This window comes from Agelaius tricolor, unplaced genomic scaffold (assembly GCF_023055355.1).
Source record: "Agelaius tricolor isolate 1412-34295 unplaced genomic scaffold, bAgeTri1.0.p SCAF_3, whole genome shotgun sequence".
Lineage (NCBI taxonomy): Eukaryota > Metazoa > Chordata > Aves > Passeriformes > Icteridae > Agelaius > Agelaius tricolor.
In genome coordinates this window covers 43275940-43289483 of record NW_027269263.1, presented here as the reverse complement: position 1 = coordinate 43289483, position 13544 = coordinate 43275940, and the positions used below count along the sequence as shown (strand labels likewise).

The following is a 13544-nucleotide window of genomic DNA, read 5'->3' as shown; positions in this document are numbered from 1 at the left end:
GTTGAATTGAGCTTAAGCATTTGTTCCTCACTTTGTAACACAAAGCTGCAACATATTAGATCAATGATGATTGGTTTGCAGCTGGGTTTGCCATCTTGTGGAACCCCAGCATAGTGCCTCACCAACTTGGCACAGTGCTCTGTAAACACTGGAAAGAGACACAATAACAGGATTTTTTTTGGATTTCACTGATTATCTGATCTTGCTTTTAAAGAAAAAAAAAGAAAAAACTGCATGTTTATCTGTTGCTATTTCCTCTGGAAAGTATGTCTGAATTACTTGTAGGATTAACTGTATGCTGTTTAGATATGTTTTCAAGACAAACTAGTGACCCATGGATTATTTGAATGCTGCCAAATGAAATCAATGCTGGATTTTTTTTTCATACATTTACTGTGATTTGTAAACAAAATGGATCTTAAGAAAATTAAAGACAAACATGCTTTATGGGTCAGCTCTTATCCACAAGAGAAGTAAGAAGATTGCTACCAAAAAAAAGTCAGGGTTGGAAAACAATAGATACTGCTTTTCTTAGGTAACAGCCATAACTTGAATATTATCTTGTTCAGATCCTGATTCTGTAATGAAATTATTGCAATTATTTTAAGTAATCTATTAAGATATCTCTTTAGGAATGAGCTTTTTTATGTTTTTTAAGGTGCTGGAAACTGTCAGAATCAGTACATAATAATCCTCCCTCCAATTCCTGTGTGTACAATTTTCAGAAAACTAGTCTACTCCCTGTCTGTATAGACATACTTTAATTAAACTGTTTATGTTCTTATGTGATGTTTATCACTCTGCCTCCTAAGCAGACCTGGGCATGAGGGAAGATAATAACAAAAATATATTTGTTTTCTTAACGGCTACTGAAATACAGCAGGAGCTATGTGTAAACCATGCTGTTCTCAATTTACAGAGAATGCTGTTTAATCATATTGGAGATGGTGCTTTGCCACGAAGTGATTCCAATCTGCCTGGCTCTGACAAAGGTAAGCAGACATGCTACAACATGCCAATCTTTGAAGAACAAAAATGTAATTAGTCCACCATGTTCCTGTAGAGTGCCTGTTCTTTTGAGTGCATGCTGTCATCTCCAAGTGTCAAAACATTCTAACCAACTAAATAAATTATGCTAATAGATCTAAGTGTCAAAACACTTTGTCAAAGAGGGGAGGACTGAATTTTGCACTCAAATAAGGCCCAGAAGTTTGCAGGAGGGAATGATGGAGCAGCAGGTTTCATCAAGCTGCCTGTGAGACCTGTCCTTTCTGCTTCTCAAGAGAGACATATGTGGGAAAAAGCCAGATCTGGAGAATGGGGCAAAGGGAAGGTAAAGAGATGGACAGAGTCCTGAAGTTTGGTACCTGCAAGTTCCGTTTATCAAATATAACTCAGTGTGCTTCTGATTACACTTGGATTGAAAACACCAATTTGTGGTTTCTTGCATTTTGGGGATTTTGTTTTTAATTAGTGTAAATGAGAAATATGTGTATTTCCATCGAAAAAATACTGCCTTTTATAATTTTGCACATGGGGAAATCAAATATTGTTGGCATAGTAATTGTTTGCCATGATTTCATTATGTGCCTCACATCAATAATATGCTCCATCATTTCATTATGGTACCTTTGTGGTATGCTGAATAAAGGATACAGTAAAATAAATGTATAGAAAGTAACTATTTTAATAATATACTGTAATAAGTACTGACCAGGAATCAGATTTTCTTTAATAAAAGCTGGATTTTGTAGGTAATTTTGGGTTTACATTTTTATGAAAACACAGGTGGAATTTTTTCACAGGGCTGAAAAACATATGAAATAATTTAACATGGAAATAGCAAAACTTTTCCACTGGCCCATGCAGCCAAGTACATCACAGCATTGTTAAAATGAAGTATTTTCTCCTGAAGGCTTTAGCAGTCCAAAATCACTGACTGCTTGGATGACTTAAAAGAAAAAAAAATTGGCTTCTCAAGATATTCAGACATTTGAAGTACCTAGGTCTGGTGCCAGGTGATTTTTAGGATGAGGGCAAAACCATGTTGGGTGACAGCTTACATTAAAAAGCAAATACTGTATTGAATATTTTGGCAATGACAAAGCGAAATGATCCTCTAGAAAATAGTTTATTCTGTTCATTGGTCACAGGGTCAACTAAAGTGTAATTATACTGTAACAATATTGTTTCAGATATGAGATCAGTGTTATTTTTACTATACTTATTGTATTAAGTCCGGTGTGTAGTGGGGTTGCAGTCTGAGAGCTCTCAGAGTTGCTACAATAGTGATAATTGATGCCATCAGTTAGCAGCAATAATTTGCTTTCTCGTTTCATCTTTGTAAATAAACCCAGGGTCCTTGCATGTGATTCTCTACTCACAACTGAAACAAGTAAACAGGAAGGAAAGTGTCATGGCAAAGCAAGAGGTTTGAGGCTTTTAAGGTGGAGGATTTCTTTGGTGGAGTATTTGGGAAATGAATGGAAGGTTTGAAATGGTTATTTTCAACTCCTTTTTTTGTTTTTAAGGAAACATAATGAGAGTTGTATTTTTCAAATTAGCTTTTGTCCTGCCCATGTTAAATGCCCTCTCCTTCTGTCTGACTTCTTTCCAATATTGGTGATATCTTGATGACATGAGATAATCCAATTCTATCAAGGAAGATGTTCCAGATCTTATGGGATCATTCAGTTAAAATCATAGAATCTGATCAGGGTAACAGACAAAGAAAACACCCACTTTTATGCATGGCAAGGTGGTAGTCAATTTACATAATCAAGCAGAGATCCTTGACCACAGACACAAAGTGTACAGAAATTTTCTCAGTCCATAATGATTTCTTAATTTGATATTTTTTGCTGTCAGACAATTTCAATTTCTTCCAACTTTTACTCCCTACGTTTTGCACCCTTCTTTCCACCTTCTCTCAATTCTGGATTTGTAGTCTATGCAGGCAACACAGGAATGTTAGCACAGAAAGCTTTAAGAAGGAGGTCGATAGGAATTTGGAGAGTTCCTTTCCCTACTGCCTTCTGTATATAAAATGAGTTAATGGGAACAATTTATGAATAGTCTATTCCCTTCTGCCTGGAAACCTCTAAATAGGAGTCTGGTGCAAAGATAAACTGATTATATTAAAAGGCTTCAAGCTTATCTCCCTTTGCAGCTGGATTTGCAGCGCACCAGAGTGCGATCTCAGCTGCTGCTGCTGTTGATGGCTGCCACTGCTGGTCACAAACTGACCCAAGGGCCAGGTGCATCCATCAGGCATCCATGACATTGATGGCTGCTCTTTAAGGGCTTTTTAAGTGCAGATGTTGTTAGTCGTTTGCATTCTGTCTGTTTTTACACTCATGGATAAAAGCAAGTCAGAGAACTGGAAGTGTTGATGCCTATGACAGTTTTTTCATTCTCTTCCAGCTGTAAACACCACCCCCAGCAGCTGGAGCCTGGACAGTGGGAAGGAAGCCAGAAACACATCAGAAAGTGGAAAGCTTATATCTCCTCCTGTACCACCAAGACCTGCACAGACTGGTGAGTTAATGGACATCTCAGGTAAAGCTCCAGTACTCGAGGGCTTAGATTCTTTCCACTCTGTTTGATGTTTAACTTCTTGGGCAGGTTAACTTATTATTTGATTTCTTACATGAAAGGCTGTAGAACTGCCTCTGTGGGTATTTTCATCTCATTAATGTTCTCTGCAGTTTCCAATACTCTGCCTCTTCACTAATGAATGAGCAGTTTCAGACAGTTCATGTTAGTATGAGGAAGGATGATCAAATTTAGTCTTTTGATTTTATGATAATTGGAGGTTAGCAATCAGAAATGATCATTAACCACTAAGAATTTTAGTGGCCAGAAAATGCACAGCATTCATGAAAGTACATCAGTTACTATAATCATTTTGCCTTTCAAAAGATTAATTTCCTTTTAAAGGAAAGTGATACTATAAATATAATTGTTGCGAGTAAACATTTTGTGTATTATACTTAAGCCTCTGAGTTTGTCCAGTCACGTTTCTAGTATATTTGGAGGTAAATGTTTGATAAAAGTATATTATGTATTTTCTATTTTCTTTATTTGACTTGCAAATACATAATATATTTCTTAAGAACAAAAAGGGAAAAGTTGTTATATTGACTCTTTTTTTAACTTGGTATCATTTAGTAGATTCTAAATCAATTTAAAGTGATATAAAATTTGTCAAAAAAGGCAGATGCAGAAATTTTTTATACTTGGTTGCACTGCAAGATAATCCAGAGAACAAAGCAAAATAAACAACCTCTAAAACTATTTACAGCCATCGACCAAGAGAACTAGAGATTATGTTTATGTATCAAATGATCTACTATCCACTTAAAAAGATTTCTTAGTGAAAATTCTAATGCCACAAGTGCACTGAAATCTTTCTACCTTTACAGCATCACCAGCAAGACACATAGCCTCCGTTTCCCCTTCTCCTGCTGGGAGATCACCAATGAAGGTACTGTCTTATTGCAGTGAATTGCCTTTGTGAAACAGATCTTATGTGTTGTGGGGTAGATGGTATATATTTAATGTGCATTATTTGGGATTATATTATGTTTTCTTTTTTCTTATCATTTACTGTACAAAAACCAATATTCTGTCTCCAGCATGGAAGAAGGGGAGGTGCCAGGAAAACCTGTTGTGCAACCCATTGGTTTTATTGTTCCAGCATTCAGAGCTGTTAGATTAGAGGGCTCGTTAGAGAGTATTTCCTGCTTCAATCATTTTAATACCCATTTTCCTCTGCAGGATCATCCAGGGCGGTTGTAAGAAGATGCAAGTAGTTTGACATCTGCCAGTAGGACACATTAAGCATAGGCTGTGAATAAGCACTGGCTCTTCTCTGGTAGTTAAACATCCAAAATAATTTAAGATCCAGGCTAAAAAGAGCAGATTTCATTTCTATTTCAAGATGTTTGCATGTGTTGGTACCCACATATTGTTACCTGCTTTTTTTCTGGAAAACTTGACTGGGAAATCTGTGTTTTCCACAGCACTGGAGCACACAAATATGCAGCCTGCTTTATTCCAGGCGAACCCTGGTGCTGGCTGAGTGCCTGTCATTGGTCTTGGGGATAGCCTCTGTCACCCCATTGAAGCAGAGATGATTCTGCAGGTAGAAATATAAGAGTCAACAACATGGAAGGAGAGCAAATAGAAAGGAGCATGACTGGTGTTTCAGGCACTCAGATGCAAAGAGAGAGGGAAGCAGCCCTGCCAAAGTAACTCCTCAGCAACCCAATGCCCAACTAATACTGCAGAGATACACATTGCCTGAGGAGGAGACCAGCACCCCAAAGTATCTATTTTCCCCTTGAGGTCCCTAGTTACAAGTCTACACTCATTGTCCTGTTTGCCTTCCCATAAGCCTGTAACATTACAATTTGTGTCTGCACAGTGGTCCAAATTCATAACAAACCAATTCTGCTGACCATCAGAGTGCCCCATAGTCCTATTACCATTCTGCTGAAGTGAGCACCAATCCCAAGTTTTGCCCTAATTGCTTCCTAGGAAGCTCTTTAGAACATTAGGATCTTGTCCAAAGATGAGTGACCCTTCCTTTTCATCCTTAATGGACACATACTGGCGTGACCACTGATGATTCTTAGGGATGTTTGAAGCTTGTCCTAACATTCTTCTTCTATAGGTCTGGACAGAATTTAAGCATTTTACAAATGCTCTTCCATTGCTTGGAAGAGCAATGCTGGCCCAAAATGCTTCTGAGAAGTGTTGGATCTCACTTTGAGCATCCATGAATTTCCAGACTGTTTTGGTGTCTAGACTGTTATTGCTACTGGTAAAAGTAGTCTATGCTGTTTTACCAGAACTAAGTGCTTACCCATGCAGGCTTTACATATTTGCCATTGTTCTGAATGACAAAAGCAAAGGCCCTAAATCTTATATGTGATCACGTACTCCAAGTGTCCAGTGTTCTTGGAACTGGAGCCAAATAGATAATTTATTTGAAAGCCTTGACCGTGGGTGTTTGTGGGAGTAAGAGTGCAGTTGGAGCTTCCTCACATACAGAGGAATGGAACATGAAATGAGTAGTTAAACAGGCTCCAGAGAAAGTCTGAAATGTCTTCACCAGGTGTTGAGCTTTAAATAAAACTCACTTCGCTTTTCCACAGCAACACACAGGGCTCAGATTTTAGCCTTTCTTCTAACAGTGAGCTACCAGAGAAAACCATCTTAGAACAAAACCCACTGATATAAATGAAATTTTTTTTCTCCATTGATTTCAGTGCTCTGTGGATCCAGTCTTAGATGGATAACTAAAATTATCTCAACACATAAAGTCAGTGCAGCCAGCTCTGTACACCCCTGCCCCTCTCCTCCTCCACTCCCATCCCTTGTTGCATGGCTCCCACTCTCACCTCAAGCTGAGCAACTGAGCATCAACCAGTCTAACAAGAATGGGAGTGAGAAATTTGTCTTTATTTTAATTTCTCCATCCCTTTTTTAGCCTGAGGCTTGAGACCAATAAGTCAGGATTGTCTCAGATGACTCCAGTCATAAGTAGATACATTGCAAAAAAATTTTAACTTGGAAAGTGTGGGCTAACCTTTGACAATTTTCAGTTGAAGTTGCTTCACTGGACTAGAACCGCTCAGTGGTTTTAGGTAGGCCTTTATTGTCCATGCCTTTTATTTGTCATCAGCACTGTTGTTGCTGCTTGGGCCCTCAGCTCCTGGTCCCTCACCATCCCTCACTGATCTGTGAGGCTGCTGGCGCAGCCTCTGGCCACCTGTGCCCTCCATATGGCCCTTGTCCCTGAGGCACACGTGGTGTGTTGTGTTTGTATGTCTAGGGAACACCTGGGTGATGGGGAAGAGGAAGGGTGGTGATGCTGTAATCTCCTGCCATTCTGCTGCTGCCCCAAATGGGATCAGGAACAGCAGAGAAGGGGGCTGACACCCAGCAGTGGCTCTTACCTTGATATCTGCTTTGTGCTACTCCCCCGACACTGTTTTTATGGTACCCTCAGAAACGATGCCATGATGTAAGTTCACTTTTCACTGCATGACAATGCACTAAAAGCTGTGAGGAAAAGCTTTGGAAACTGAATTTGGGATATGAGAGCCTGCAGTAGCAGCAGTAGCTGGGCTTTGGCGTTAGGGGGCAGGATACCCCCAGGTATGCCCTGTGCCCAGTGATGCATTCTACTTCCAGCTGGGAAAATTAAGGCTGTATTCTGAAGACTTCCAGATTTTTCCAGGGTATTATGATAGTGAGATAACATCTAAAAGCAGTTTTATTTCCACTTATATGAATTACTAGCGTGTCCACTATCTAAGGTGTTCCCAGGCACTACTGAAATGAGCTTTTTATCAGTGTCTTACCAGGTCTTGATTAAACAGGGACACAACCATTTCTGTTTATCAAAGCTCAGAGTTACGTGCACTGTACCTATGTATGTTTTCAGTCAGAGCAGAGAAACACTCTCCCTCCTGGGTGCCAGGTAAATTCTTCTTCTGCCCTTTCTTTTGAGCAGGGGTCTGTGCAATCATTCACACCATCTCCAGTGGAGTATCATTCCTCGGGGCTCATATCCAACTCCCCGGCGCTGTCAGGGAGTTACAGCAGCGGCATCTCTTCGCTCAGCCGATGTAGCACATCAGAAACATCAGGCTTTGAAAGCCAAGGCAGCGAACCAGCAGTGACTGTCCCAAGCTACAGCATTTCTGAGGAACCTGTGAGAAAAGAAAGCAAAACCCCACCACCTTACAGCGTGTATGAGCGGACTTTGAAACGCCCCGTTCCTCTACCTCACAGCCTCTCCATCCCGCCCGCCGCAGACCCCCCGGCACTGCCGCCCAAGCCACAGCTGGTTCGGCCAAACAACCTGGAAAACAGCAGCAGGAGGACTGAGCAGGTTCCCCGGCCCAGGCCTCTGCCCCGCAAAGTCTCTCAGCTATGAGAAGCCACTTTTATATTTAATTGCAACACATTCGTTACTGTTTAAGAAATAATATTTTTTAAAAATGGTAAAAGTAATTTAGTTAGGCACTTTAATATTTTGTCCGCCTTTTCTTTTGAGTAATTTCAAAATGCTTATTAATATTATGTTGCACATTTGAAATGAAATTACTAATTTAGGTTGCCAGATATTACAGGAAGCATGAATGAGAGGATTTTTTTAAAATTTCATGGTGGTGAATACTGATAAATGCTTTTATTTGTACTTTATTTTTATTTGAAAAATCTAAAACCCTACAACTCTCATCTGAGTTAGCTGAATGCTTCTTACAAAATGCAGAATATACTGACTGGATCTTTACTACTAGAGAAAAATGCACGCTTTCTAACAAAGTAGTCTGTAGACTAGGATGTTTCTGCAAGTAGGCTGAAAGTTGTTTCTCTTACCTGATGAACAGGTTGGTCATTTCAAATGTATGTGGCAAAACTGAGATAAAATGCAAGTTATACAGCAGAGGACTGTTGTAAGAATGTGGTTTGGAATTTTTGAAACACACACTTGGCTTATGTTACTTTTAAGATGGAAAAATACCTGTATCTCATTCAGCATACAGCACCATTCTGGTGAATCCCGAAAAAGTTTTGTGCCATTTGTGTATGTACCTGACACATCCCTTTTCTTTTCGAGGTGCATTTACTTTTATTCTTCTGGTTAATGTATTTTTTTGTTGTTGTTGTTTTAGTTTTGGGGTTTTTTTAAAGCTAGGAGTTTTCTAGTGAATGCTCTCTGCTGTTCTTGAAAGTTCACCCTAAAATACAATCTGTATATGAAATAGGTACAACTCAATTGTTCCTTTAACTTGTGTACAAGAGTCAGTACTCACTATTATCAAGGCAATTCACTAAATAAGCCAATTTTTAAAAATAGAAATGGCTGGTTTATCCATATATAATCCATATATTTCAAAAGCTAATTGCAAAGGTCATTAATAATTTTGTAAAAATCTAGCAAAAATTCTGAACAGTTCCTTGGATGTGTATGAGCCATTGGAGCCAAGCTTTTGATTTGCTTTTTAGCTTGAGTTCATCACCATCATCTTTATTGTTGAGAATGGTGTTTGGCCTTAGGTTGTATTTTAGTGACTGGCATCTGAAGAGCTCTGGAAAGCTAATGCCAAGACATAGGAATGTGGAGGGAAAAGAAAAAAAAAGCACCTTCTGTATGTATGTTTTGTATCCTCTTTCTTTTATTGACTGTTTAAATGTGCTTGGGAACAGATGTGTGAACTGCATTTTAAATCATATTGTTAAAAATATTCTCCCTCTTTTGTTGGGAAGCTCATGTTGATCTTAGCTGTGTTTGATTTGTTGATAGTTTAACTGGAAGAAAGTGACCACTTTTTTATATTCTCTCAATTAAACCTTCAGCAGTTACAAGCTGTTGACAGTAGTTATAGAAGTTTTCTATAATAAATGTTCAAGTATTTTTGTACATAATTGGTAAATTTTAATAAGGAGTGTACCATTATGTGAAAAAGAAGCAAACAGTTGTGTATGCAGTAAGATTGTTATAATTATGCCAAATACTTTATGTATGGAAAAAAGAATATTTGTAAATATGTGCTTTTAACAATAATTCTGCCATATTGACTTTACAATTTTGAATGTCAGAAAAAATAATATATGTTAAAATATTTATGTTTTAGTGAAAGTATTCATAACTTGAAAAGGAACATATGAATTTTAGCTTTGTATCTTGCTGATTTCAAAGTCTGGAATTCCTTGAACTAGCTCTTGCTTTCTACTATAACATTTTTATGTCTGTAACCACATCATAAAACCTGTAGAAGGCTACATATTTATGCTGATATAAAGAAGTAATGCCTGAAATTTAAATAAGGTGTCACAAGTAAGATAACAAAGCTGCTCTGGATTTTTTTTCCACCCATGTAATTTAATAGATTTTGTTTACTAGTGCTTGAGCACAGTACAGTATGAATCAGTGTTATTTGCTCCTGAAGCCTTTTTTTTTTTTATTTCTGGCAATAAGCAGAGTTGATGACTTTATCATTTGTGTGCATTACTGGTCAGCTTTGCAGCAAAACATTTCACAAAGTCTCTGTTTACCTAGACACTCATATTGGTTGCTCCGTAATGCTAGTATGAAATAAAAGAACTTGCTTAATCTTTACAGTACAACTTTTTTTCTACAGAATGAGAGATTCTAATTCACTTAGTCACAGAATGAAAGTTCTGACTCCTTGTCTTGCTAAATCTTTTTTTTTCTTTTTTTTTTGGTGTTTTTGTTAAAAATCTCCTGAGTTTTTTCCCTATTTGGACTCATACTTGCTTTGTGAGACAAGGTGGGGAGAGTATTGATATGCTCTTCTGAACAAGTGAAGAATGTAAAATTTACTAGAGAGTTCACTGTAAATTAACGTGCATGAGCATTCTGTTTTTATAACCAGGACATCAGAAATACTCTAAACAATAGAAAATGATGTAAAATTGACAGGGTACTCTTAAGCCGAGTTAACACATTTTCTGCTTAGCCAGTTTTGACAAATTGATTCTGTAGATCAGTTTTTCAACCTGATTACCTATAAAAAACGTAGTATGAAATTTTGTTATGTATGTTGCAACACCCACTGCTTGAAAACCTAATGTAAATAAAGGTCTTGTTTGAATTTTATGTAGTAGTCATAAATATAATTTTACCGCTTTCTGGATGATGGTGAGTAATTCAGAAGCTCATACAGGAAGACCAATGGGAACAAGTTGCTCTTACTTCTCAATAGCTTGAATGTTAGCCAGTGTGTTCATAATAGGTGACATAATCTTGTATTCAAGTACCATATTTGAGATGCTGGAGTCCGTGGGATGCCAGAGAAACATCCTCAAACTCGGCTGCCTGGCTTTGAAATGACACAGTTCAGACTGGTTCTCATGATGGCATAAGAGCTCTGTAGTGTGAGTGAACTCAGTTATGATGTCTCAGGCCAGTTGCTGTGCCCTGAAAGAAGCACAAAAGCTGAAATTACCCCTCTTGGTAAAGGTTTCAGGGCAGTGCAGTTATGCTCCTGCTCATGTGAAACAGGGTATAGTGAAAATCTTCTACATGAGAGTGGCACCTTGCCCACCTGCCTGACCATTCTTCCTGTTCACTCATTGTCCAGCAAAATAGCACCTGCAAAAAGAACAATGACAGAGCAAAAACGTACTAATAGGCAGGAGTCAGTGCCTGAGGTATAAATGATGAAAAGCATCTTGTTTTGAATGTAACTGTGGTCAGTGAGGCATGTAGCAGCATTGTTTCAGTAAACCCAGGTGCTGACAGATTCAGATCTTTGCTCCAGAACTCTGCTGGTTGCTGGAATTTCTGATGATTCAGGCAGAACCCTGACATATGCTGGCCAAAGGGCAAAGTCCTATCTGGTGGGATATTGTGGAAGGATGGTTGTCATTGGATCCTTGAGATTCTCACCTTGAACTTTTTATGTGGGAGAAAGCCCTTTTCATATTAATTTGTCTTTACCTTCTCTTTGACATTTTAATTCAACTTTTGACATATACTTCATAGAAGAAACTAGAATGATTAGTTTGGATAACATTAACAAAAAAAAAGAAAAACAACCAAAACCATTGGGAATTAAATAGCTAAACTATTCAAATCTCAGCAATAGCAAAGTTTTAGAGCTGCATATCTCATGTGTGCAATAAGCACAGGTTAGGGATTCTTCATGCGTGGTAAAATAAGGCTGCTGAAGAAATAACATTAAATATATTTTTAAAAAATGATTGCTTAGGAAGGAACTTAATGTTTCTCTTTTGACAGGCTGAGGGCTGTCAGACTTCAGTGGGGATGCAGTCTTCCAGGAAAAGCTGGGCAAACTTACCTAGGTTAGAACTTGTGTTAAGAACATAGTTCAGATCTCCTCTTTAATGACTGATATTCATCCCAGGAAGACTGTTAGAAGAAGGGAAAAGAAGGTCAACAGCTGGGGAAAAGAAAAAAAAAAAAAAAAGGTGCAAATAAAACTTAGGCAAAACCCTTGATGGCCTGACAATTCATCCAAGTCTGTTTTGACTCAGCCAGGAGATGTGGTGGGAGAAACTGAAATGTTACCTGAAACTGAAGCACCGAGTACATTTCTTTAGGGTATTTTGTAGTGTAATGCAATACCAGCTTAACTACTGGATGAGCTGAAGGGAAGCTGAAATCCTGACAAAACAGAGGTGTTTTTATTTTACAAAGGCCTTGCAGTGGGGTTTTTTCTCTTTTGCTGTGGTGAACCAGAGGATAGAGAAGACTGACTGCCATGAGTTGCAAAGGCAAAGAGTTTCTAAACAGCAAAGACCAAAAAAATACTCAAATATTTCTCTGCTAAACAGTTACTTTCTTAACCCATGGTGCGTAACTGATGCAGTGCATTTTGCAATTAACATCTCAGTATTTTAGGGAGCAAATTAATGTCAAAATTTCATAGTAAATAGCTTATCTGATAGCTCATAAGCTGCTGAAATTTTGGTTAAATATTTAAATGTTTTACATCATTGATTTGCTATGGGAACTAAATCCACTTCTGTATTCCAGTTTATTTTACTTCTGGAAAATTCTACAGAAAAACTCTCTGCATTACATTCTTGCTTATTTATAAGAGACTACTATTGCTGCTGGTTTTTGTTGACCTCACTGACTTCCCTTGAAGTGTTTCCTCTTGCTTTTCAAAAGAAAGACCATCAGCAAGGAGCTACTTCTGACTTTCCTGTGGGGAATATTTCAAAAGCACAGCCTGAATGGGATGCAGCACATCAACTGTTCCCAGGGGGGACTTATAAGCAAGGGCTTTGGGAACAAAAGCTGAGGGGGAAGTTTACCCATAAAGCTATTCTCCAAGGAGTTTGTGTTCACAGGTAGAGCAATAGCTCAAGGACAGGGACTAAAGTAATTTACTAAAATCAGGAGGTGGGATGTAGGTAATGTCCAACAGGCTCTGCTAAAGGGGGAGGCTCAGTCCCAGTGTGTCCTAAAACTGGGAATCTTTTGCCTTAGTTCCTGATCTTTTCATGGAGAAAGTAATGCCAGGTAGACAGGCAGGGTGGAGGCAGTGTGTAAGTTTTATTTTAGGGTTGCTGAGCATGGGTAGGGGCAGGGAAGAAATGCTGAATCTACACTTTGAGCCTAAGTTGATTTGACAGATCATTCCTCTGGGTCTTTGGGCCACATTACATTTAAGGGATGTAACTTATGCAATGATTTGCCCTTATACTCTGAATATGCCCTGGAGAGGCAGCGGTCCATCTGAACTCCCATGCCAGTCTCTTTTTGCCTTGTATTGTGAGAGGAGGGCTTGCTGTAGGTGTGCTGGAGCAGAGTCTGATGCAGCCTGACCTCTGTGCTTCTTTTTGAGATATTCAGTTCACCTTTTTAAGTACAGTGCTGTGGTAAATCCAAGGATGTGATACAACACAACACCCAGTAGAATTAATCTGAAGATTCATACCAAGGTTTTAGAAATGGCATGTGTCCAAGAGGACTTGGGTGAAAGCAGCTGGAACCTAATGAATTTGGTCCCATCTGAAAAAAATAAAAC

At 38.5% G+C, this 13544-nt stretch overlaps 1 protein-coding gene across 4 annotated transcripts in view; it reads left to right on the top strand.

Moving 5' to 3' along the window:
• Positions 1-10642, top strand: part of DOCK4 (dedicator of cytokinesis 4) — a 223386-nt gene extending 212744 nt beyond the window's left edge. For all 4 annotated transcript variants that reach the window (XM_071423656.1, XM_071423654.1, XM_071423653.1 and 1 more), the window contains 4 exons: positions 920-992; positions 3424-3537; positions 4425-4486; positions 7526-10642. In XM_071423656.1, the coding sequence (XP_071279757.1) occupies positions 920-992; positions 3424-3537; positions 4425-4486; positions 7526-7951 (675 nt within the window). In that variant the 3' untranslated portion in view covers positions 7952-10642. The remainder of the gene's footprint in view (positions 1-919; positions 993-3423; positions 3538-4424; positions 4487-7525) is intronic.
• The last annotated feature ends 2902 nt before the right edge of the window (positions 10643-13544 follow it).